Raw genomic sequence first — 23,363 nt, 5'->3', positions numbered from 1 at the left:
GACCGCTGGGGGCACCGCAGCAGTCCCTTCAGAAACACCTTCCAGGGCTTTCTACTTGGCTCCCCAGTGAGCAAGATGAGAGGCCTGGCTGGAAGATGTTCAAGGTCTCAGACAGCTGAGACTTTTTAGCAGGTGTGTAGGATCCGGTGTCATCACTGTGGGTCACAAGTCTAGGAGACGAAGACCCAGAGAAGTCCTGTCCGGGTCTGACTGTGAGGGAAGGCACCGTGGCCTCTAGGACAGGGCCCTGATGCCAGATGACTCTGCCTGGCTTTGAAAACCTCTTGGGTAGCAGAGGCCTTCCTCACTGGCCTCTTGTGGACAGCAATCTGCTTTTCAAAAGACTGGGTTTCTTTGCTGCTTGAGAGCCGGCTTTTCAGAAAGGAGTAAACTCTGACCCCAGCCTCAGCTTCCGGGAGAGGGCTCAGCAGGGACCAGACTTACAGCTGTTTGCCATCCTCTGTTTCCCCACACCGTCCTGGGGGCCCTTGGGAGGGAGTCGCGGGGCGCCCCCTCCCTTCTGACTCTATGGGCTCTGCCCAGCACCCCTCCCCTCCCCATCACCTGTTCTGCCCCCAAGTCTGAGGGAGGGTGACGCTGGGTCAATGAGCCGAGGTTCAGCAGGAACCTGACACCCTGAGAACTGGCCTGGGGAGGATGGGACACGCCAGGCTGGCGTCCCTGGAGACCTGGAGGATTTGGGTCCCGCCCTACTCTCCCAGGGTCCCATATCCCTGGGAGAAGCAGGGGAGCTTTGGCCCTGGCCAGCTGGTCGACTCTGCAACAGGGACTGTGGTCAGTCCTTGTGCCCGAGCCACCAACCAGCAGAAGGAGACAATCACTAGGGACCGCCTGCGTGGGCAGCCCAGGCTGAAGAGCTGTCAGTTTCCCCTTCCCTCTTTGTCTGAGGGCTTGGAGGTAGTGCGTCTGGGCCCTGGAGTCTTGGGGATGAAAGCCCTTTACTTCAGGGTGACCGTGTTGGTGCAGAGGAGAATACAGCTAGAATACTAGCCCAGCTCAGGAGGCTGTCTGCTCTGAAGAAGCCTCTCTGTTGGGCCTCATGGCTCTGCTGTCTCAGTCTCCGTCCCTGGCATGCTGACTTGTTGGCCTGGCTCCCCTCTGCTCCCGCCTAGGCCCAGCCCTGAGGCTACCCCGGCCCCCTTGACTCTGTCCCCAGACCGGAAACCACAGACTGGCCCCGTGTGTCCTCTGGGCATACTGGCCCCCTTTCTGCACCACCGTCCTCCTTGGGAGGTCCCCTCACCACCACCTCTGCTCTATCAGGCCTCCTAGTTCCCCGGGCTCTAGCCTCTCCTTCCTGTCGACACTTGCTTTCAGGAAAGATCTCGGTTCAAATCTCTGCTCTGTCCTTTACCAGAAGCGTGTCAGTGGACCTTTCAGAGATTTGGAAACTCTGTCACTGTTATCCTCACCCACCTTGCCCACAGCACTTAGTCCCAGAGCTCTGGGCTTCTCCTTACCTTTCCCCCCGCTGTGGGGTGGTTTCTGTCCTCTAATCCACCCACTCTCCAGCTGCCAGCCTGTTCAGGCTCCCTGCCCACGAGGCACAAACCAGTCACCGATCCCTGGGCATTGCTGGAGCACCTGCTGTGTCCCTTGTGGGCCAGGTGGGCATCTGGCGGGCCCTGCACCTTGTGCTTTCCCTGCCCCCACTGTGCAGGGCCAGACAGGGACCTCCCTCCGCAGCCCTGCCCCACCCTGCACTCGCCGGGGCCCCTGCAGCCAGTCTCAGGCGGTGCTATGAGCACTGATTTTCTGAACTCAAAGATACACACGTTTTTCTTCCATTTCCAAAACTAAACTAATTTGTGTCTTACACTTGATGGGTTTCTTTAGTGGGGTGCTTTGTTTCTGGGCGCTCCTTCACCCTCTTCACTCCCTCATATTGTTATTTAGCTCATGACGAAGCTTGCAATCGATGGCATTTCAGCCCCAAGGAAGTATGAGAAATGGATAGTGTAATCAGGGACATCTGGAGATTATTTTTTAACCCAAGGGAGTAACTCTAATGGGAAAAATTGTGGGTTGTCTTTTGATGGGGGCATTTTGGGATGTACGTGCTGTTCAGACGTCACTGATCATTGGCTTGTCATGGGCCCAGATATTCTATGCTGAGAACTTCACTGCTCTGGTCTTAGAGACCAGATAGAATACCTATTTCTGATACTTTCACAGTCCCCTACATGGCATAGGATTGAGGAGAGCCCGGGGTCCCTGAATGGCTGTCTCTTGGCTTCAATTCCCTTCTGAGCAGGGACACTGAGACTGAGAATACACCGGGGATGGAGATGATGGGGAGAGGGGCCCAAAGTCCCAGAACGGGAAGCCAAAGGGTCTTTGCAGGGTAGAAACTGCCTGAAATAGGGGACAAATAGACATTTTGATTCCCCTTTCTCTTGTTGCCCATCCCGGAGAGAGGCGCCTGCTCTCACTTCCCAGGGCACCGACCGGAGGGTCCAGGTGGCAGGGAGCACAGCCCCTCCGGGCTGCGGCAGTCAGTCAGTCCTCTTCCTAAGGGGCCGCCACAGAAACCCGAAGTCTCCCCTTGCTGGGTAGGCACCTGGTGGCAGGACACTGGCCAGTCCCCCCCCCCCCCACAGGTCCTCGCCAAGCCGCAGCTTTCAAACCCAGAGCTCACCCGGGTCCTTCCTGCCATTCTTATTCCCTCTGGATTTCAAACCAGTCTGCCATCAGCCTGTCTCAGTGCAGCCAGTCTCCTGAGCCACTGTTTCTCCCTCAGACCCCCCGACAGTCAGTCAGCAGCTCTTCACCGAACGCCAGCTCCCAGAGAGGTGCGTGGGGATCCAGAAACAGTAAGACACGAAGCTCAGCCAGCTGGGGGCGGTGAGTGTGAAGAAACAGCTCAAGGTAGCCCCTGCCAGGTGCCAAATGAGTGGTACAGACAGGGCGTTCTCCAGGAGCTCAGAGGAGGCTGGCGGGCAGGGGAGGCATTTTTGGAAGAGCCGAGAGGTGACCTTTAAAGACGGGGAAGGCAGCCGGTGAGGTGTGAGCAAAGGCCCCTCCGTGGGAAAGTGTGTGGTGCGTCTGGAACGTTGAGTTGACCGACGTGGATGGCTGGGGGCGAGCTTGGTGGCTGGGGGCGAGCTTGGTGGAGGTAGCGGGGATCAGGAGGCCGGAGCTTCCTACCCGGCTGGGGGGTGTGCCTCTCGCCTGGGAGCCATGGGGAGCTCCCCACTGGAAGACGGACCAGTTAGGGAACTTGGCTAACGCGCTTTGCGCTGTGTACAGAGTTGGCTTTCCTCCTTTACAGCTGTACTGTCCGACGGGAAAGGCACCAACCACGGGAGGCAGTTGAGCTCTTGGAAGGTGGGGCTCGTCGGAACTGAAATGCATTAAGTGCAAAATCTCCACTGCATTCCGAAGACTTCGTCCACAATAAGAAACGACGGAAACTACCGCAATCATTTCTTCTTGTCTCGAGTACTTGTTGAAATACTAACACTTTGGATATATCCACCTATGTAACATATACTATTAAAATTAAGCTCACCTGCATCTGTTTACCTCTTTGAAGGGTGGCTTCTCTACCAGCAAATGTTAAGCTCCACACAGTGGCTTACCTTATCATTCTTTTGGACAAGGCTGGATTAGAGTCTTTACAATATACTCTTTTTGTGCAATTCCCTTTCTCCATAGTCATGACTGTCTTTCACTTCTTTTAAGATTTTATTTATTTATTTGTTTGTTTGTTTATTTATTTATTTACGAATGGGTGAGAAGGGGAGGAGCAGAGGGAGAGGGACCAGCATCTCCGTGCAGAATGGGGAGCCCAAGACGCAGGGCTCGATCTCTTGACCTGAGCCGAAACCAACAGTCGGACGCTTAATTGACTGAGCCACCCAGGCATCCTCACTTCTTATCATTATCTCTCAACAGCCATCCTTCCCTCTTCTTGCCCCTTTCCGTCACCTTGGCCTTCTTCTCTTTTGATGGTCAGGCATGACAACAGAGGGTAGAGTGAGGGAGAAGGGGGAATCTAGCACCAGCTTGCTCAGGCCACAGCCCCAGGATTCAACAAAGCCAGAATTCAACTGGCAGAGAGGCCCTACTTACCCAGAATGTTGGTAGAAATTACCCTTCTAGAAAATTCTTTTCTGGCTCATGTGAGGGCAGTCAGAAATTCTTTTTATTTTCATTTGGATTTGTAAATAGTTATTTTTAAAAATCTGTCAATGACATGCACATCGTCTACAAAGTTGAAAGGCATCAGTATACAAGATACACGTAGTCATGTGTCTGCCCCTTGCCCTCCCCTGTAGCCAAAACTCAACTCACGCCACTCTTCTTCGGGTATTTACTTCCTGAAATACATACATTACCAAGTAAATTTCTAAATAAATTCTTATAACGCTATTTGTTGATTTTTCAATTTTGACATTATATATTTTCTTCTTACTAAGAGAGAAGCGTCCTCTTCTGTTCTAATAGTTTATTAATGTTCATTTTATTATTCATATATAAATACTGTTCACTGCTGAACCAAGTCGTGCATAGTAATTGCACTTTCTTGCACAACCTTTTCTTTTCTTGGAGGTAATAACTGCTTCTTATTTTATCTTACCTTTTGGCTGCCTTGCTTTTTATGACATTTGTACAGGTTCTCACCAAATTCTCTATCAGACTGAGAAATTCACTCAGATACTACGTTTATGTGGCTAAATCTCTTGGTAATCCTATCGTTTCCATCCCTGCCTCCAAGACAACCTCTTGGAGCACCTGCCCCCTGCTTCCCTCTGACACCGGGCTGGAGCTCCTTCCCAGCTCGGGAGAGCCCAGCTCTTTCAGGTACTAGCCCCTAGTTTTTGCTCCTCTTTCTTGGTTTGTGTCTGAGAAAGGGTGCCGAGAAGGTTGATATTTTTGAGACCCTGCATGTTTGAAAATGTCTTTATTCTATCCTCACACTTGATCGATCAATAGTTCGGCTGGGCATAGAGTCCTAGATGGAAATCTTTTTCTCCCCTCAGTATCGTGAAGGCAGTTGCTCCACTGTTTCCATGCTTCCAATGTTGCTCTTGGAAAATCTCATGCTATTTTGCCTCCTGACCCTTTGTGAGGCCCCTGTTTGCTTTCTCTCCGGAAGGTGTTAGAATCATCTTTGCTCCTACAATTTGGACATTTTACAGGTGCTTCAGTGTGGGGTTCTTCTCCTATCTTTTTTGCTAGGCACTCAGAGAAACTCAGACCATCAGTTCTGGGAAATACGTTTTGTAATATTTTTCATTGATGTCCTCCCCATTGTTTCCTCCACCTTTTCTCTCTCACTAGTTATGTATGGAAACTTCTGACCTATCCATCTATGCTTATATCTGTTTTCTCCTACTTACCGTCTCTTGGTTTTCTCGTTCTGCTTCCTGGGAAAGTTCCCCAGCTTTATCTTCTGACCCTTCTGCTTTTAATTTCCAAGGGCTCTCTCTCTTGTTTTCTCTTAGCTCCTCTTAAAAATGCTTCTTGTTTCATGGATCCAACATTTTATTTCTCGGAGGATATTAATTATAGTGTTTTGAAGTTTTTTTTCCTGGTCCTTGCATTACTTCTGTTCCTCTGAGTTCCTTTTCTTTTCTTTTTAAAATTGGATACATTCTCTCTTTTCACCCTATAATCTTCCTTAGAGACTCGTTACCCTTGGGCTATCTGTTCATAATGAAGAGTAGGTCACTAAAAGCTGTTCAGAAATTGCGTGAGTGTGTGTGTGTGTGGACTTTTTCATTTATGGGCTTCATTACTGAGTGGCTGATTGGGGACCCAACCATTTTACTGGGGCACTCCCAACCAGAACGATCTGTAGAGCTCTTTCTGGGACCAGTGTCCAATGTGCTAGGTGATGGTGCTTTCAGAACCAGGTGACAGAGGGGGTGCCCCCTGCTTGAGCATGGTGCTGCACACCTGCTGGCCTCTATTGGAGGCTGTCTGGCCCAGTTTCCCTACAGAATGTCAGGGTGAAGGAGGGGTAGGCAGTCAGTGCCTCCATGGGAAAGGGGAGAAGCCCCAGACAGAACTGGTCCTCATACAGACTTGTAGTCAGTGTCCCTCTCTCCTGCCTTCCAAAGTAGCCAACACCTCCAATTCCTGACCTTTCCAGCAAGGGTGGCAAGATCTGTCCACTTGACCGCCCCTTCGGTAGAGGCTGGATTTCCGGTTTCTCAGTTCTGCTAATTCTTCCCTTTGCTTTCCATCTTCCAAAAATCTGTTGACATCTGTTGCCTGCGTGTGTCATTTCTGTTCTCTTTGTCCTTATCTATTTCTCTTCTCTTGATTCCTTTGCTCTCATTTCAGCGGGGGCTGGAAGGAGCAGATACATGTTGAACCTGCCACGCGTAGCAGGAAGCCCATGTAAACGGTTCTGAAGTGCCAAGTCCTCTTGCCTTACTTAGTAAAGGACCACCCTGGCAAGAGCTGGATCATTCCTCACCGAGAATTTGTAAGGCTTTCCTGTCGTCAAGGTCAATTTTATTTAGAAAAGTCGAGGAGACTAGATTAAACGTACCCTGAACCCAGCTTATTCCTGGAAGTGGTTGCTTTTAAATGAATTATAACATCGTAACAGATTATTTAATTTTTATTTAAATAAAAATAACTTTTTTGGATTAGTCTTTTCCACAAAACTGCATGAAAAAAAAAAAGTCGCGTTGTTTTGTCTCTGGAAATTAGGGCTCCCTATGGGCTGGGTCCTTGGCGAGGCCGGACGGCGTGTTCTCTAGGTGTCATCTATTAAAACAGGCAGTGGGGCTGAGGTTGCACGGGAGGAGTCTAATTCGGGAAAGCCAAACTGCCTTCAGGTGCCTTACAAGTCCCTTAACAAGTGTGTTGGTTTTTAAAAGGATGCTGGTGGCTTCTCTGCTCGCTGCCGGGAACACTCCTCCCCCCTCCAGCACATACAGCCCAGAGCCTCTACCTGGCAGCGGTGAGGACGGCCACGTGCACCTGAAAGCGATGACATCGCCGAGTTCCCATGCCGGCGCCACTTCCACCCGCGCAGGGCGTCCCCTTGGCAGGGGAGGGGCGCAGGGCGGGGCCTCACGAGTCTTCTCTGTCCTTGCCTCTCCAGGTGCCCCTTTTCAAAGGTCTCAGCATCCTCACGCTACCTCCTGCCGCCACTTCCACCTGGGCCCCCCGCAGCCGCAGCAGCTGGCACCCGACTTCCCCCTGGCCCACCCCGTGCAGTCGCAGCCGGGCCTCAGCGCCCACATGGCCCCGGCCCACCAGCACAGCGGCACCCTGCACCAGTCACTGACTCCGCTGCCCACCCTGCAGTTCCAGGACGTCACAGGTCCCTCCTTCCTACCTCAGGCCCTGCACCAGCAATACCTCCTGCAGCAGCAGCTCCTGGAAGCCCAGCACCGCAGGCTCGTCTCGCACCCGAGGTGGGCGGGGCCGGGGCGCGGCCTCGGGCGGGACACTTGGTTCCCCCGGCTGGTGGGCAGTCACCACGTGGGATTCCTGGCGGGAGGCGGCTTTTGCACCAGTTAGAGGCATTCGTTTCAGACAGTGAAGGCCACCTGGACCCGACGCGGGTTCCCTCGGTAGCCAGTGTGTGTCCTTGTCACACCACCCAGGTGCAGGGACCGACTGGGTAACTGGGGGTTTGTAGTGCTCACGGCGGACTTCTGCACGGTGAGGGGAATGGGATCCCTCAAGTCCCCTCGAGCTTCATGATCACCTGATTCTAACACCGAAGTTCCCTAGAGGACACCAAAGGCCACAGCTGCTTCTGCCCTGCCGTCAGAGAGCCCATGGTCTGGTTGGGGGGACCAGCTATGAAACAAATTAGATAATACTAGGTCTGAAGAAGCTGTGGGACTCTGGGCAAGTCACTTTACCTCTCTGAGCCTCAGCTGTTAGAATGAGATTACACCAGTGCTTCTCAAACGTTTTTGCCTTAGGACCCTTCACACTCTTAAAAATTATCGAGGATTACACAACCTTCTGTTTACATGGGTTATGACTACTGATACTTACCATGTTGGAAATTAAAACTGAAAAATTTAAAACATTTACTATTTCATTTAGAAATACAATAACAAACTCATATGTTAACACCAATAATATCTTTTTTGAAAAGAAGATATATATATATATATATATATATATATATATATATATATATATATACACACACACACACACACACACAGAGTGGGAAGAGGGGCTTTTTTTTTTTTTACATATTTGCAAATCTCTTTAATGCCTGGCTTAATAGAAGACAACTGTGTTCTCTTGTCTGCTTCTGCATTTAATCTGTTGCAGAATCACATGTAGTTTCTAGAAAACTTCACCATTCACTTGTGAGAGAATGAGAGTAAAAAAGCAAATAACGTCCTAGTACTATTGTGAAAATAGGTTTGACCTCACGAACCCCATACGGGAGTCTGGGGGACCCCCAGGGGTGCCTGGAGCACACTGAGGACTGCTGGACCTGATGATCTCGAAGGCTCTAAGCATCCGTGACTGTGGGGGTTGGGGTGCCGGGGGCAGAGGTGAATGTTGTAGCAGGTCAGAGGGAGGCCAGGTCACCGTGCCTACAGTGTGCAGGGAGGCCTTCCTGAAGGCGGTGGCTTTGACCGGGGCCATGAAAGCTGGGAAGAGTGTGGAGAAGGGCAGACGAGAGGGGAAGGGTGTGGCAGGAGCAGAGGGGTGCACAGGTGTGGGACAGCCTGCAGGAGGCACATCTCTGTGCCCTGGAGACAGCCCATGAAATTCAGAGGGAAGAAGTAGGAGAAGGAGCAGAGCAGGCGAGGGAGTTTGGGTGGGACGGGAGGCCGGCAGTGGACACACCGAGGGAGAGGCCTCAGTGTCGTGGGCAGCCCCCAGACAGCAGGAATGTTTGAGTTACCGGCTGCTGCCAGCTGGGAACTGTCCTTGGAATTTGGGAAGAAGGGCAAAGCCCATGGCTCTGTAGGCTGTAGGCTCAGGCTGGCTGGGGCTGCTCAGTGCTCCTGGGGGCTGGCCCAGCCCGGGGCAGCCCTGACCCCGTGGACCCTTCTTCTCTTCCCATGCAGGCGGAGTCAGGAGCGCGTGTCTGTCCATCCCCACCGCCTCCACCCCAGCTTCGACTTCGGCCACCAACTCCAGACGCCTCAGCCCAGGTATTTGGCTGAGGGTACTGACTGGTGAGTCTCTGGAGTCCCTAAGCAAGGGAGGGAGGGGAGGAGGGGGGTCTTGCCTGGTCCATGGAGTCCCCATTTCCTTCACTTTGACGGTGCAGGAGGCCTCATCTTTAAGCTCCAGTCTTTGCCTGTGCCCCCAGTCACCCTCAAGGCCACATGGCCCCCACTCGACCTGGTTTCGGTGATTAGCTCAGGATGTGGCTGGATAGCATCGTGTGCCCAGCCTGGGGCTCTGTGCTCGTGGTCCTGCAGGGGAGGAGGGGACAGAGATACAAAACATTTCCCAAGGTCAATGAGGGCTGGAAACCAGTGGTTTCTAGGAGGCAGGCAGAAAGGAGTCTCAGGAGCTAGCTAGTCAGGCAAAGCTTCCTGGAGGGGTGGGCCTTGAGGGATCCACAGAGAAGAGCAAGCAAGACCAAACACAGGCTTGTGGAGGCAGAGCCAGCAGGGTTGGGGGTAAGGCCTGGGGACAGAAGCTGGGGAGAGAGATCGAGGGCTCTGCTGTGGCATCTCTGTAGGCGCCAAGTCCCTGTCTTTTACAATCTCTTGCCCTTGGGACAGAGGTCTTTGTTGCCCTGGGATGCAGTGTTGCTTGGTTTTGGGTCCTCCGTCCCACCTGGCTCTCTGGTTCTAGCTCAGGACTTGGCTGACCTACGCTAGGGCGCAATGCAAACGCCCAAACACTTGAGAAAGGTGTGCGGTTCGCCGAGGCATTTAGGTTTAGAGGGCATCATGCCTGCCACTTATTTTTAAATAGTTCAGAAAAAAACTCCAGGAGACGTGTGTGTGTAGCTGTTGTAAGTATTCGTGGAGAGAGAAAAAGAGAAGGAGCTAAAAACGCAGCAAAATAGTAAAACATTAATGCATGGGGAATCTGGGTGAGGGGTACCCAGGAATTCTTCTGGCTGGCCTTGCAACTTTGAGGTCAACAGTGTTGTTGTTGTTGTTTTAAAGAATGTAAGAACAAACAAAAACTTCTATGGAGAGGCAGGGCCTGTATTTTTAAAAAACCAGACGTGCACTGCGTCGTTTTCCAGCCATCAGTCAGGCAGACTGGGCATCCAGGCATGGTTCAAAAGCTGCTGAGTTCTGGTTGACTACATGTGAAAGGTGCTTCCAGGGGCAGGAAATCATTGTTCTAAAGTGTTTCCATGTCTCCCAGCCCTCTGCTGGTTCTGAGGGACGCTCTGTGAAATTGAACACTTCCTCAAAAGAGAGGCGACCCGCGGCCAACTCCAGCCCAGGCTTTTTCTAATTAGCAGATTCAAATCAGGAAGATTTAATTGCAGTTTGGATTGAATTCTGTCCCTCAGCAGTCAAGTCCATTCAATTTAGTTCAATTCAGCACACACTGAGTGATTTGAACAAACATGGGGGAGCCAGCATGGCAAGTGGGACCGGGAAGGTGACATGGGTGAGTGGCGAGCATTGTCCTGGGGACGTGTCGGGAGCAGCTCAGGTGCGAGCCTCTCCGGCTTGCTCGCTTTAGCCAGATCTGCCATCCTTCTGCTCTTCACTCCCTCTGCCCTCCTGACCTCTGTCTCCCTGAGAAACACAAAGACTGAGGCCCTAAGAGGCCTCAGCAGGGGACGAGGGGAGGCTCCTGCCCTGAGTCACACCTGGGTTCACCTGGGCGTTTTCTGCCTGGCCTGTCCATCTTACTTTAGGATATTTGAACCCTACCCAGGCCACCTTCTCTTGGCTGGGCATCTTGGCCTGGGAGTGTGTGGAGGCACCAGGCCTTGTGGGAGCAATCCCAAATATGTCCCCTTTTTGGTCCATTCCTGATAACTCGACCCTGACCTTGAGCTCCAATGTCTCTGTCATCATCACGCTCCTTCTCTGACTCACTTCCGGCTTCCTACTTCCAGCTGTACCCCACCCCACCACCCAGCCCTCGCCCTGGCCAAGCAGAGCCCCCCAGGGACACCTAGGACCTGTGCGAGGGTGGGTGGAGGACAAGAGCCTCCTCCTGTCCTTCCCCGGCAGGCAGCTCGGCCTCTGCCATGCCTCCACATTCCCCTGCGAGACGGTGCCAGCACTTAAGTCCCGGGAAGAATGTGAGGGTCTGTGTAGCAACCAGACCACGCACGCTTCAAGGCCGTTGACAGTGAATGGAAAATAAAGGTTAGCTTGATATTTATACATAACTGACAAAAAATTGTGCATTGAGACGAGACCCACAGGAAATCTCTGGGACACCATTCTGGGTTGACCCTGTGGTCTTAGGGCTATAGGGTGTTTCTATGACCCTTTGCAAACTCAGCCAGGTTCTGCCAGTCTGGGGCAACAGCGAAAGGTGGGAGACGTTGCTTCTGCAGGCACCGCTGTGTCCCAGGCAAGTCCCAACCCTGGCTTCTTTTAGGTGTGATGAGCATCCCCTTTTCAGGGACCCTGGGTTTAGGAAGGAATTTTCTGGTGAGACGATAAGAGGGGTATCCCAGAGCCCACCCAGCGTCAACCTGGGCAGGTCATCCCACTCATCCGAGTGTCAAGTTGCCATTGGTCCTGCAATTAGCGTTCTTGTAGTCAGAGTGACTCTGTTCCAAGGTCCTTGGGACTTCGCTTTTGGTAGAATTCCCTGAATGTCTCTTTGCTGCTTTGAATTTGCTGGGACCCCTGAGACTGCTGGGGGTAAACGCTGAGAGTCAGAGCATCTGCCACCTGGGGGGACCCCATGGAACATCTTTCCCTGAGGCAGGTCCATAGAATGAGCCCAGGAAGGGCTTAGAACCCAGGTGGCCCTAACTAGCTAGCCGGGGACCCTGGGTAAGGCACAGCCACTCTTCAAGCCTCAGAGGGACCTGGGACACCCAGGGGCTGGATTAGTGGGTTTCTAAGTTTGCTTCCAATTGGATCCAAGAGTTTGTAGCTCATTTCCCAAATGATGGACTCGTGAGGAGTTACTCCAGGGCTTCGGGCTAATATAGTCAGGAAGTACAGGACTATGTATACATCGTTTTATGTTACACACACACACACACACACACACACACACACAGCTCCCCGGGAAGAATGTCAGGGTCTATGTAGCAACCAGACCACAGCACGCTTCACTTCAGTGTGTGCGTCACTATCAGGCCGTGCCATGATAGTGAGTGGAAAATAAAGTTTAGCTTGATATTTAGACACGATTGTGAAAAAACTGTGCATTGAGACCATGCCCACACACACACACATATGTACACATACACACACATACACACACACACACACATATACACACATCACATCTGGAAACAGAAATTCCTTAAATGCCCCCTCATGGTTTTTTTTCTTTGGATGTATTTGTTGAAGAAATTTGGGCTGCTTTTTCTGGGCAATTTTCCCCCCTCCTCTGGATTTTGCTGGTTGTGCTCTGGTGTGTCCCTTGAGATGTCCCTGTTTTTCTCTGTTCCCTGGGCTCTGGCACTTAGATCAAGGGTTGAGCACATTCAACTCTTACCATTCCTGGCAAAAATACTGAAAAGGGGCGTGTTCTTCCAGCAGAAAGCTGGTTGTCCCTCCTTCGGTGGTGCTAACAGCGATGGGTGATCTTGGCCAGGAGCCTTTATTTCTTCCGGGGATGCAGGGAGCTGGTCGATAACTCCCTCATTCCCTACTTGTTTATTAGCTAGAAAGCTTTTATAACGAGAAATGTCCCTTCATCAACCATTTGGCTGCCCTCGGTACAGTTCACAGTGGAAAGGCAGGATAAATGTTGGATTCTTTCTCTTTCTTTACTAGTTTTCAAAATGGAGCGTGGACTCCCTAACAGCCTTCGAAGGGACCGGTTTACTTTAGCGTCATTTCCCTCTCATGGATCCGAACCTGCTCGATGGGTTTCCATCTGCTGTAATTATGCTCGCTGACATGCCCCTTGTCCAAGCTCTGGCCAGTGGGAACCTCTTCAGGACGGTTCCTGAATCCTCTTGACACGATAACTTGATAACTTCCTTGCTTTCAGTTATAAAAAGAGGTTTCAAATCATTTTGCACGTTTTCTGCCCCAGACCTGACATTGGCCATTTCCCCAGGAGCCCTGGTTCCTTTTCAGTTGCAATGACTGGTTAATTTTTTTATGTGAAGTGAGTTTTCCTGTCCTTGTAGGAGTGGGGGGCAGGGGTCCAGGATAGCCTTTCCAGCCTCACGGCTACAGGGGTCCCTCTTCAGTGGTTTTCTCACAGTGGCACAAATATGGCCTCTGCTCCCCGCTCCCCCTCCACCTGACTTGTCTTCCCTTTGCTTCGTATCCCTGAGCAGCTCTATTTGGATTCTTTCAGCGTTTCTCTCAGGGATGGGCTTTGTCTTGGGAGGGACCTTTGGTGCACTCATTTTAAGAAGTTTAATGAGCCCCTTCAGATCTGGCAGACCCCTTTCCTCCCCTGAGTCTCTGTTTTCTTCACTTTAAAGAGAAGGCAAGGGGTAGGTGATGCAGAGTCCCTTTTAGCTCCAGTGGTTTATGACTCCGAGTCTTGTCCCTGGGCTCGAGGTCTGAGGTCCCTCCTGTAACCAGATGGCTGAATCACACCACCCTGTGGTTCACTGTGGCCTTGTCCCTGCAGGGATCTCAGTGTGGACGCCGGCTTGAGCCCTGCCCAGTTCCAGGTGCGGCCCATCCCTCAGCACTATCAGCATTACCTAGCGACTCCTCGAATGCACCACTTTCCCAGAAACTCCTCCTCCACGCAGATGGTGAGTCAAGGGCTCTGCCGGGAACCGGACCCCCTTGCTGCCTGTGGGTGTTGGCGGTGGGCTAAGGCCAGCCGCTCCCCTGTGTCCTGCTGTCACGCTGTCTGCCCCTCCCTGCTCCTGTTCCCACTCTGGCTTGATCCGCCGGACTAAAGCCAGTACTGTGGGCGGGACGGAGTGGGGCACAGGAGGAGGGAAAGGGGTACTTGGTGGGCTGTGGTCTGTGGGGAAGAGGCTCAGGGCTAACAACAGGCAGGGTCGTCCTTTATGGTAGTTCATTATGGACTTCATTTAATTTCTTGGGGTCAGCACCTCCCTGGGCCTTGATTTTACTTATCTGTGAGTTGGGATGAAGAGGCCTGCCTCGTCCTTCTCACGGGGCTGGCAAGGGCTGGCGTGAGGGACAGAGGAGCCCCCAGAGGTGGCCCTTGGGCCTGGCCTGCCGACCCAGTTCTGCTTTCTGCCAGGGGCCAGCCTTTGTCACTGCAGGGCGCTGTGATTGCCGAAGCGGGCAGGTTGGCTCTGGGGGCCTTCCAGTCCCTGGGGTGGCAAGCTCCGCAGAGCAAAGGTGAGACATGCCATTAAAGCAGCAACGGACTGATGGCGAAATCTCATCTCCAGACACCTTGCTCATGTTGCCAGCCCACCGCACACTTCCCCCCTCCAGCCCTTGTCTCTTTCATTAACCACTCCGTTCCTCAGTCTCCTTGTTGGTACAGGTTGGGATGAGTAATCTCTGAAGCCCTTGTCCGCTCTGAGGTTCTATGGTTGGTGTCATGAAGCACCGTCTCCTAAGAGAAAAAGCTAACATTTATCGAGCACTTCATGCATGGCAGCCCCTGTGCTAAGCACTTTAAGCGAATTACCCACAACCTTACACAAAAGGGTATTCATCCCTGTTTTGCAGATGGGCAAACTGAGGCATAGAGAGGTTAAGTAACAGAGCTCATGCAGTGAGTAGGTAGAGGAGCTGTGATGGAAACCTGGCCCCTCCGACTCATAGCTGGGGCCAGGGTAAGGTGAGTGGGGCAGGGCCATGCTGGTCCAGGATCACCTCCTGTCTTTCATTTAAAATTTTGTTGTTTTGTTCATTATGGACTTTTTACATTAATTTTGATTTTAAAAAAAAATATTGCATTAAAATATTATTTACCTTGATTACTGAGTCGTTTGTGCTTAAGTTTTGTGCTCTCGCTAGCCCCACCTAGATAGGACGTGGCCCACACTCTTGACCGCCTGAGACACTGTCTGAGGCCATACAGTGCAGAGGGGAAGGAAATGGCCCGCGGCCACCCAGCCACCTGGGTTTGAAGTCGAGGGCTGCCAGTTGGTTGCATAACTTAGGCACTGACTTTATCCATTTGTGCCCATTTCCCCTATTGTAAAATAGGGGTAGTAATTGCACCTACATTCTGGATCAAATGAGATCATTCGATTAGTCACGTGAAGTGCTTAGACAGTGCCTGCCTTGAAATAGATGCCCAATCAGCTTAGTCGGCTTACTAATTATATTAGTATATGGTATAAGTATTTACTAATTTATATTTACTTCATTGATTTTGTTATTTTTTCTGGGGCTGGTCTGGCACAGGCTTCGTTCTTGACGAGGAGAGGAGGATGTAGGAGCAGGAGAGAGAGCACCTCTGCCTGAAGAATCTCCGGGGTGTGCAGATTGGCGGGTTATGGGGGGAGTCGTCGGATGCGGGGTGTGTGCAGCCTGGATCCCATCCAAGGCATTTTCTCCCCAACAGGTCGTCCATGAAATCCGAAACTACCCTTACCCTCAGCTTCACTTCCTTGCTCTCCAGGGACTGAACCCCAGCAGACACACCTCCGCAGTGCGGGAGAGCTACGAGGTACGCCCGCCCCGCTCTCTGGCTCCGGCTGGGTTGGTGGAGACGCCATTATGGTTCATGGTCCCCTCTCCCTTTCTCCCGCTGGTGGGTAGGGCATGGGAGGTTGCTGGGAGCTTCAGGGTTGAGAGTAAGAGAGAGAAAAAGAGAGAGCAGGTAAAGTTGTTGGGGTCTTTCAGTACCAGACAAGTTCTTCTCGATGGTTATGTGAATACTTCCTGCTAGCATCTTTCAGTGCCCTTCCTTCTTGTCGTGTGCACGCGCGAGTGTGAGTGTGTGTGTGTGAGAGAGAGAGAGAGAGAAAGAGTTAGTGCATGCAGAGTGCACATGTCACATTTTTCTCTTTGCAGGAGCTGCTGCAGCTTGAGGATAGGTTGGGAAATGTGACTCGGGGAGCTGTACAGAACACCATTGAGAGGTTCACCTTCCCCCACAAATACAAGAAGGTGAGTCTGCTAGCAGGTCAGCCTGCATAGCTGAGGTGTTGTGGTTAGATGCTCTGAAGCTATGATGCTTTCCAAGGGCCTTCTCCCTTGTCTCTGTCAGGTGCGACCAGGAGGGGAGATGGGGGTGCCTCTCATCATAAGGGGGAGGGCTGGGTGTGTGTGTGCATGTGGATTTGTGAGTGGGTGTGTGTTAGGTGGGTGTACAGGTATATGAATGCTTGTATCTGAATGAGGTGGGCAAAGGGAGCACCTGCAGCAAAGGCTAAGATATGGTTTAGAAAAGAAATCCAAGTCCAATCCCACATGGGGACAAATGGCCAACTAAGGCTTCACAGCAGGGGTTTGCAATCCTCATTGACTATCAGGATCACCTGGGGAGCTTTTAAAGCCACACATTCAAGGCTCCACCTGAAGCCTGTAGAGGTAGACTCTCCAGGGTTATTGCTCAGGAATGTGCAGGAGAATTAGAACCCAGGAATCTGATTTTAAAAACACTTTAAAATTCAAATAAATAAAAAATTTGGAAGCAACCAAGATGTCATTCAAGAAGTGAGTGGATAAACAACGGTGGTGCATCCGTACAATGGACTATTATTCCGTGATTTTTTAAAAAATGAGCCATGGAAAGACATTAGAGAACCTTAAATGCATATTACTAAGTGAGAGAAGCTAACCCCAAAAGGCTGCATGCTGTATGATTCCAACCATATAGTATTCTGGAAAAGGTAAAACTAGACAGTGAAAAGACCCCTTGTTGCCAGGGGCTTTGGGGGGAGGGATAGATGAGTGAATGGGTGGATCACAGGCTATTTTTAGTGAAACTACTATATGCCACTCCAATGGTGGACACATGACATGTGTATTTGTCAAAACCCATAGAACACTACAGCAGGAAGAATGAACCCTAATGTAAACTCTTCAGTTAATAACAGTGTATCCCTAAGGCAAGATGTTAATAACAGGTCAAACCATGTATGTGTGTTGAGTGGGGGAGGGACATGGGAATGGACTGTATTTTTTGCTCAATTATAATGCCAGCTAAAATTGCTCTACAAAATAATTCTGCTGTGAAAACAACTAAGAATTAAAAGCTTGGCAAGGGCTGAGAGACTTGGCATGGGAAAATGCTTGTTGAGGTCAAGCCAGAGCCCATCTTCACTGCCTCACGAGGCACTAGGGCATGATGGTTGTGAGCACTAAGTGTTGAAGTCAGATAGGGCCAGTGTTTGTTTCGGTGTTACTACTGTCTTTGTTTGGGCTGCTGTAACAAAGCACCATCTGCTGGGGGGGCTTAAATGGCAGACATTGATTTCTCACAGTTCTCAGGGCTGGGAAGTTCAAGGTCAAGGAACTGGTAGATTTGGTTCTTGGGGAGGACTCTCTTCCTGACTTGTAGCTGGCTCCATTCTTGCTGTATCTTCACAGAGCAGAGAGGGGAAGCTCTGGTATCATTTCCTCTTCTTATAGGGGCACTAATCCCATCATAGGGGCTCTGTCTTCGTGACCTCATCTAAACCTAATTAGTTTCCAGAGGCCCCGTCTCCTAATCCCATCACATTGGGGGGGTAGGGCATCAACATATGAATTTGGGGGTGGGAGGCACAGACATTCATTCCATAACCACCACTGATAGCTGTGTAGCTCTGGACAACTTGGCTTTTCTGGCCCCTTCCCTGTCCTTTTTAATGTAAGATAGGAATGACGTGTTAGTAACAACCGCAAGGGGTACTCCTGGGATTCAGTGGGACAATGTGTATAACAGCTTAACACAGTGCCTGGTATCTGGTGAGTGATCAGGGATGGTGAATTGCTCTCACCTTGATATAGGGCTCACTTGTTCTAGGCTTGCACCGATGCCCATGATAGCAATTCAAAGACCATGAATCTTGGTCTGTGCAGCTCCTCACAGAGGCATTGGATTCAACCATAAGTGATTTCAACCAACATTTATTATCTGCAATGTGTCCTATATGGGTAGTGTGTTCCTAGAGGAACTGACAGTATTTCAGTAACTAAGGGCATCATCAGCAAATGGAAGATGATCATTCTCTGCAGGGAGACCTTTAGGCTCTTGGAGGAGAACATGGAAGGGGATGAGTGGCGTGTTCAAGAGCCCAGAGCAGTCTCCACTTCTCTGATCAGGGTGTGCTCACTCTTGCCAGGGCCACATGCCGCACCTGCCCTCATGGCCACAGGCCGTGAAGAGACAGGGAGAGAACACAGACTGAGAATGGAAAGGGAACATGGACCAATTCCATGACATAAAGGGTTGAGGTAAAGACGATGAGAATAAAGGGAAAATTGGGGGAATAAAATATTGTAAGAAAGAAATAAGAATTAAAAATATGAACTGATAAATAAACAAAATGATAAATACATAAAATGTGAAAAAACTTCAAAAATTTAAACTGAGAGTCAAATAATACCAAATAAAAAAGTTTTTACAGTAGCAATGATAAAAGAATAAAAAATACAAAGGAAATATAGTCATGTAGACAAATATAAAAAATAAGAATTAGGCAAAGATATGAAAACAACATACAGAATGAAAACCAATAACAGTGACGTGAAAGGGAGTGTGAATGAGGACAAAAAGGTACAGGCTGAAGGCGTAAAATAAATATGAAATACATGCTGAGAAGAGTTACCGTTAAAATAAAAGTTACGTAGATAATGAGAAGACAAAACCCAGAAGACCTAAAAGATTAAAGATACAAAAGAGGAAATAGGATAAGATTTGAAAAGAGACAATAATTAAAGAAATATAGATTAGGGATGCCTGGGTGGCACAGTCGGTTAAACATCCCACTTGTGGTTTTGGCTCAGGTTGTGATCTCAGGGTCATGAGATTGAGCCCCGAGGTGGGTTCCATGCTCAGCGTAGAGTCTGCTTAAGACTCTCCCTCCCTCTCTCTCTCTGCCCCTCCCCCTACTCTCTCTCTTTCTCTCTCCCTCTCTCTCAAATAAACAAATCTTAAAAAAAGAAATATAGATTAAACATAGTGGAACAAGCTAAGACTATTCATTTGAAATCATCAACTATAAAAAGGAAATCATTAATAATGGTGGGAAAATAACAATAGAAAATAGGCAAGTAGTGAGTCTTATTAGTATCTTTTATAGAACATTCCTTTTCTTGAAGGACCAACTGAAAGGACACTCTTCCCAGAAACACAGCTGGGCTGTTAGGCAGGCAGACCATCATGACTCCATTCAAACTCAAAAGCCATGATGATTATATGGGACTATGGATGTAATTCTGATTTTCTGGTTTCTAGACAAGAGGACACTTATTGCAGTAGCCATCCCATAGTTTGCGGTTGGGGTGTCTAGGACCCAGGGAGGCTGAGAACAGAAAGCACAGATTTTCTTTTATGTTCCAGTGAGGCTATAATACTCCAGTGACCACATCAGACTAAGGAACTCCAGAGCTTAGGACCAGGGACCGGAGTGGGGAAACCTAGCATCTAGACCCGGCTCCAAGGTCATAGTCATTCTGTGGGTGGTTTTTGTGGTTTTTTTTTTAACCTTGTGACTCTTCAAATTTTTCTCTTGGCAAAATGACCTTTAAGTCTGCTTCTCTCTGGAGAGGGGACAGAAGGGCTAGTTTCCTTCCCATGGATATTATCAGACTGTTTCAATGCACAGCTTGGAGATGGGGACAAGAAAGGTGGGCTGATTTCATTCACTGATTAGATTCCTTCCTCCCCAGAATATTTTTAAAGCACTGATGATGCACCTTCTGCTTGGCCAAGTGTGAAACAATACCCAAGGAAAGGTGAACCGTGGTCCACACCAGCTAAGACTTGGAACTTTCTACATAGCAGTTAATGATTTTCAAATAATTTTTATGGATTTTTAAACTGTCGAACAAAAGTCGACAAGTATAAACAGAGTGACAGCATGATGTCCAAACTCATGTTGGAGCCAGTGCCTAACTTAAAGGAATTTTCTGGATAGGAAGAGATCCAACAATATACAGTAACAGTATGGTACAAATTATAGGAGTTGAGGAATTGTGCCTTCATCTAGTAGTAAATGAATAGATGAGTAGACCTTAGTGGAGTGAAAGAGAGAAAGGAAGGAGGGAAAAAGGGAAGGAAAGAAGGAAGGAAGGGAGGGAGGGAGGAAGGGTGGGAGGGAGGGAGGGGGAAGGGAGGGAATGAGGGAGGAAGGAAGGGTAGATGGGTAGATGAATGGAAGGGTAGATGGGTAGATAGAAGGTTGGGTGGTTGGAGGCTGAGTGGGTAAATGGATGGGTGGATGAGCAGATGGACGGGAGGTTGGGTGGATGTATGCATGTATGTATGGACGGATATATGGATGGATGGGTGGAAGGGTAGATGGGTGGGTGGGTGAGACATTGGGTGGATGGAGGGTGGGTGAGTGGATGAATGGATGGGTAGATGAGTAAATGGATGAGTGGATGGATGGATGAAGCATGCTGGACCTGAACGTGGAGGCAGAAGCCTGAAGCCAGGGATCTAGGTAGGAAAGGACATAAGGAGGAGTGGACAATATGAGGGGAATAGGAAGGGGAAGGGCTATTTATGCACAAGCCAAAGTTTTGCCATGGATTGATTCATTAGGCACCCAATTCCTTTCCAAACTCTGTACCTCTCAACCAGGGTAACACCACTGTATCCTGAGGCAAAGAGGAAGATTTGGGGAGGAGGCCAGGGAAAGGGTCTGGGATGAGCACACAAGTCTGGGGATTCCTTAAGAACTTAGAAAGACACTGACTCACAGATTAGGGAGGGAGAGGCTGTGGTTGAAAGATGGTGGTCACAAGGTGAGCTGCTTCAGGGAACTAATGCTCTTCCTCTGCTTCTCACAGCGAAGACCCCAGGATGGCAAGGGCAAGAAGGAAGAGGGGGAGGAGTCAGACACAGATGAGAAATGCACAATTTGTCTGTCTATGCTGGAAGATGGAGAAGATGTGAGGTAGGAGACCCGCCTCTTCTATTCCCCCTCCCTTCACCCTGCAGGTATTAGTGATCAGTCATGTGCTGTGTCAGGGATACGGTGCTTGTCCTCTTGTGCATGTGTGGGCTAAGTGTGCCATAGTGTGCTATGTGGTGGTTCTAGGAAGGTGGAGTATGGAATGTTCTAGATGTGTGATGTTTATGACATGGGCTGGTAGACACAAAGTATAAGAAAACGGAGTGATATTTGGCCTGGATGGGTCTAAGACAAAGTCAAGGCTTTGTTTCAGGCTGGTCTGAAAGGACTTCCTGGAGGAGGAGGGCCGTGGGGTGCTCCTCCCTGTCATGACTTCCCATCCCAGCCACAGCCTCACTCCGGGTCAGGGCTCCCAAGATCCTCTTCGGCCCGTGGTACCGGTGTGGGTCCTCCACCCCTCCCCCCCCGCCCCCGGCCTGTGGCCTGTGATAGCCAGTATTGCGCCGCCCCTGGCCCACCCAGGACCCCTCCCTTTCCACCAGTCCTCTGACCGTCCCTTCTCTTCCAGGCGCCTACCCTGTATGCATCTCTTTCACCAACTGTGTGTGGACCAGTGGCTCGCCATGAGCAAGAAATGTCCCATCTGCCGAGTGGACATTGAGACACAACTGGGAGCCGACAGCTGAGGGAAGAATTAGCCAGTGGACGCCCCATTTTCCTTCACCAGGTCCCCCCACGGCCATAGCCCTTGCAGCCAAACTTTGCCTTCTGAGCCATTTGATGTAGAGGAAAAGCCTGCAAGCACATTTTGTGGAAAGAGGAGTTGGCGGTATCAGTGTCTGAGGGAAAGGAGGGGTGGGGGGAGGACCCCCCCATCCAGAACGGTGACTGCCCCCATCCACCTCGCTGCGCGGGAGGGAGCTGGCCGTGCCCGGAGCAGGGGTGGGAAGGGGGGGCCCACGCTGCAGAGAATCTGGATGTGAACTGGAAGGTCCTAGCTGATAGACAGGCCCCTCAATCCTGTCCTTCGAAGGATTGTATATATACCTCTCGACCACGTAGAAACCACGTAGGGGTCTCTAGCTATTTCTGTGGATGGCAGCCGGAGCATGCTAGCTTAAGAAAAATGTCGTGTGTGGTGCTCTAGTCATCTTGTGGTGGACATGTCGCTATTACGAATTCGCACCAAATATTTCTCATTGAGTTCCTTGTTTTGGTGCCTGACTGAACCAACCAACGACAGCCCAAATCTTCCCGTCTTTACGAGAAAAAAAGGAAAAAGGAATCAAAAGTGAAAAAAAAAAAAAGCCAAATCCTGTTCCTGGTGAAAAAGGATGATTTTTTTTTCACCCAGGTTGGGAGGCGGGAGGGGGGGTTCTTGTTTTGTTTTCGGTTTTGTTGTTTCCTTTGCTTTTGTTTTTCTCATGTTTACAGTGCATGGAGTGTGGAAGGGGAGCATCTGGGGAAGGGGAGGACTGGAAAAGGAGCAGAGGGGGGGCTTAGGTGGGCCCCTGAGGGGCTCAGCCGGGTGAGGAGGGCAGAGTTTGGGTGGGGGAAGGGGAGATTCGGTCTTGGGGGAGGGCTCCCCTGTTCCAGGGCCCATCTGCTTCGTTCCAGCCGTTTGCCTGGTTCTGCATGGAAGTGGGGAGGGGCAGCCTTCAGCTAGAGCTGCCCCCGAGCTCCTCAGAGCCAGGGTGTCCCTGCTCATGCCACCTTCTTCCTTTTGGCTGTGCTGAAACCCTGTCACAAAGAGGCAATTTGGCCACTGCCTCCCTATGCAAAAAATTAACTGCATGCTGAAGATATGATAGCATAGGTGGTGGACGCTTGGCCTTGGCCAAGGTGCGCTCGGCTAGCACTCAGGGGCTGGGGTCAAACACCGTGGACCTGGAGGAGGGCCTTCAGCTTCTTTTGGGGTGTCTCAGATCCCAATGGAGTCCCTAAGAGATGGCCCTGGTCCTGAGAACTGTGTTGGCTGGGTTTGGGAGGCCCCATGTCCCTAGTATCTGGCTCCTTCTCTGACTCTTTGATCACCATGGGCAAGTCCCTCTCTTTCTCTGTGCCTCATTTTCCTTCTCCTTAGAGGGGAGACAAGTGACAGTGCATCCCCATTGCCACCTCTTCTACCTCACCCGGATGTTGTGAGGATTGACACTATCCACCCCACAAATTCATGCTCCATCCTGAGAGCCTCCTTGGGGTTTAGGTACGGGGGTGGTGGCAGAGACAGACCTGGAGGTTCCAAGGGACACCACACAAGGTGTCTGCACCACCCCACAATTTTTCTTGAACCTCAAAGGAAGCAGAGAGATGGGAGGACAGAAGAAAGGAGATGGGAAAATCCACC

General features: G+C 50.5%; 1 protein-coding gene across 1 annotated transcript; it reads left to right on the top strand.

Annotated features, from left to right (window-relative positions):
- The first annotated feature begins 7,117 nt into the window (after positions 1–7,117).
- ARK2C (arkadia (RNF111) C-terminal like ring finger ubiquitin ligase 2C) lies at positions 7,118–22,398 on the top strand. Its single transcript, XM_045790003.2, has 7 exons — positions 7,118–7,403; positions 9,039–9,149; positions 13,690–13,819; positions 15,568–15,672; positions 16,020–16,115; positions 20,952–21,058; positions 21,585–22,398. The coding sequence occupies exons 1-7, from the start codon at positions 7,228–7,230 to the stop codon at positions 21,700–21,702; spliced, it is 843 nt and encodes a 280-aa protein (XP_045645959.2). The 5' UTR covers positions 7,118–7,227; the 3' UTR covers positions 21,703–22,398.
- Positions 22,399–23,363: the final 965 nt, after the last annotated feature.

This window comes from Ursus americanus, chromosome 19, assembly GCF_024610735.1.
Source record: "Ursus americanus isolate L20-20 chromosome 19, mUrsAme1.1.p, whole genome shotgun sequence".
In the NCBI taxonomy this organism is placed as follows: Eukaryota; Metazoa; Chordata; class Mammalia; order Carnivora; family Ursidae; genus Ursus; species Ursus americanus.
The sequence above is the reverse complement of the archived record's forward strand: the minus strand, read 5'-3'. Positions and strand labels throughout refer to the sequence as shown.